The sequence below is a fragment of the Triticum dicoccoides genome, chromosome 4B (genome assembly GCF_002162155.2).
Source record: "Triticum dicoccoides isolate Atlit2015 ecotype Zavitan chromosome 4B, WEW_v2.0, whole genome shotgun sequence".
NCBI classification, from domain to species: Eukaryota; Viridiplantae; Streptophyta; class Magnoliopsida; order Poales; family Poaceae; genus Triticum; species Triticum dicoccoides.
The window spans coordinates 592,177,183-592,179,628 of NC_041387.1; the positions used below are offsets into that span (position 1 = coordinate 592,177,183).

Below are 2,446 nucleotides of genomic sequence, written 5' to 3' on the forward strand. Positions count from 1 at the left end.
GCAGATTAATTCTAAGAATAAAATGAGTAAACAAACTGGCCTCAGGTGCTCAGTTTCAAGGCAATCTGACCCATACATAGCATAGAACTGGAGAATTATGTGATAGCACTGCTCTGACATTAAATGAGTTGTGATACTTACTGTTGCCATGTATGCAGCATTTGTAGTATTTTTTAACTGCGTGACCCAGCAGAAGTTGCAATGATAAGACATGTAGAGGACTGTTAAATTCTTAAACGCTCAGAATTGTCAAAAACAAGGATTTCACAACAAAACTGCATTGTCTGCAGTGTTTGTAGTGTTCTTGGTTCGAATGATTTGGCAAAAAAAACTATAGTAAGACATGCAGAGACCCCTCATAGTAATTAGGATCTCATGACAAAACAGAAGAGGTAAACGCCCACACCCAGAGAACGCAACATATTTAGCATATCAATTCAGAATATCTGCCTATCATAAAATAACCACCAAGATCAACCGATCTGACTCAAATTCTTCTTGATTTTCCAATTGGAATGAGATACAAAACCTTATCCTAAATTAACAGGAAAAGTTGTCTATACTACTGTACCCAAAACATATAGCAAAACAGAAGTATGATTACCTAGAGCGTCTTTTTTCAGATATTTGGATAACTGACATGGGTAAGCTGGACTGAAATATCCTCCGATAGAAAATGGTGCCAGATCTATCAGTTGCTTCATCTTCAGGTCAACAGCGACCAACCATATCTTTCTAGTGTCAGATTTCAAGTTACACAGCAGGTAAACATTATCATCACAGTGGCAGTTTAAACTCAGAACAGGGAAAGATGCAGACACATTTTTCAAAGCTAACTCTTCGCCTTCGTCGCTGATCTGATGCCTGGAGTGGTCAACAGATATTTCCTCATCATGATGCATGCACTACTTACGCCAATAGTTCCAAGAAGTCATCCTATACCATGTTATTATCTTCCAACCAACATTGTCCCGCACCGGCCGCTCTGCCAAAAGATCTGAATCATAAACTACAAGCATGTCATCATGATACGCCAGTTCATCAACCGGTCTTTCATAAGTTTCCACCTCAACAAGTTTAATCAAGCCATCGCTGCACGCAATGTCACGAACGTTCCACGGACATACTCTAAGACCACCCTTATTGCCAGGCATCAGCATAGGCAGCCGGATTACCTGAACCACAGGCACCTCGTCGAGCACATTGCAGAGCAAAATTCCCCTCCAAAGATCAACCCAGCCCAGTGTGCCTCCTCCAAGCGAAATCACCTTGTGAATCACATCTGGTTGCGTCCGAGAATTTACCTTGTCTGGCATGTCTGCTGATGCCACCTTGGTGCTCCAAGCCCATGTCGTAGACGAGAAGAGATGCAGGTCGTAGACCCAAGGGGTCTGTGTTAAGCAGAGAGCGGCCAGCAAGAAATGGCCGTCGTCGCCGTGGGGCACGAGGCCGACCTCCCAGGCTCTGGCGACGAACGGAAGGGGATCTGGGAGCAGGTGGAGTGACGGCCGCCCGGTTCCGGCTTTGTAGACGAAGTACTCGCGGAGCCCCTCCTCGTCGTAGGGGCCGAATTTGAAGGTGAGCCAGAGGAGGAGGAGGTCCTTGTGGGAGCAGATTATGCGGGGCCTCTCCGGGAAGTCGGCCTCCTCGATGCCCGGGCAGTGGATGCAAACGCAGGAGACACCCGGCGGGTCGGCGGCGCAGAAGGTGGCCTGGATGGTGTAGCCGGTCCTCGAGATGGCTTCGGCGGTGGTGGCGTTGGTGCGGTCAGCGACGTACGCCAGCGGCTCCAGGAGGACCCAGTCGGCGGTGGCTGCATCAGGGCTGCACGGGAGAGGCGGGGGCCGGCAGGAGGCGGAGAAAAGCTTGAAAATTGATACTGGAGAGGCCGGACTGGAGGAAATCATGCTCGACCGCGGGGAACGCTCGGTTCGCGATTCGCGAGTAAGCTTTGATGATGGTCGGCGCGGGGGGGGCAGGCGCTTGGAAGAGCAGGGGACGGAGGAGAGTTCTGGTCGCGACCTGCTGGCGTCGAGCGGCGGAGGAGCATGAGGTACAGGAGGGCCATGGACGGAGCAGCCCGTGGTCGCGACTGGCGTTCGCGGAGGCGGAAACTTGGGCGGCGCGGAGGGCCGGACGGCGGCGGAGGTGAGTGGCGGCGGGTCGAGGAGCGGGGAACAGAGATGGGAGACGAGTGTGTGTGTGTGTGAGTTTGGGCTTGGGCTTGGAACTGGAAGACCAGACTTGTCTACTAGGAGTAGCTGACTGGACTTGCCTATGTGCCACATAGGAGACAGAAAGTCGATGATGTGGCACGTAAGCCTGGATTCAAAAACCAGTCAACCGGAGTACGTATTATGTACTCCCTCCGTTCCAAATTACTCGTTGTGAGTAAGAGCAAGCATCTACTGGTGACCGGTCACAAAATCACAATCCGGACCCTTTA

At 50.9% G+C, this 2,446-nt stretch overlaps 1 protein-coding gene across 1 annotated transcript in view; it reads right to left on the reverse strand.

Annotated features, from left to right (window-relative positions):
- Positions 1–2,216, reverse strand: part of LOC119291634 — a 3,337-nt gene extending 1,121 nt beyond the window's left edge. The window contains exon 1 of the mRNA XM_037570427.1: positions 605–2,216. Within this exon, the coding sequence (XP_037426324.1) occupies positions 906–1,907 (1,002 nt within the window). The 5' untranslated portion in view covers positions 1,908–2,216 and the 3' untranslated portion in view covers positions 605–905. The remainder of the gene's footprint in view (positions 1–604) is intronic.
- Between the last annotated feature and the right edge of the window lie 230 nt (positions 2,217–2,446).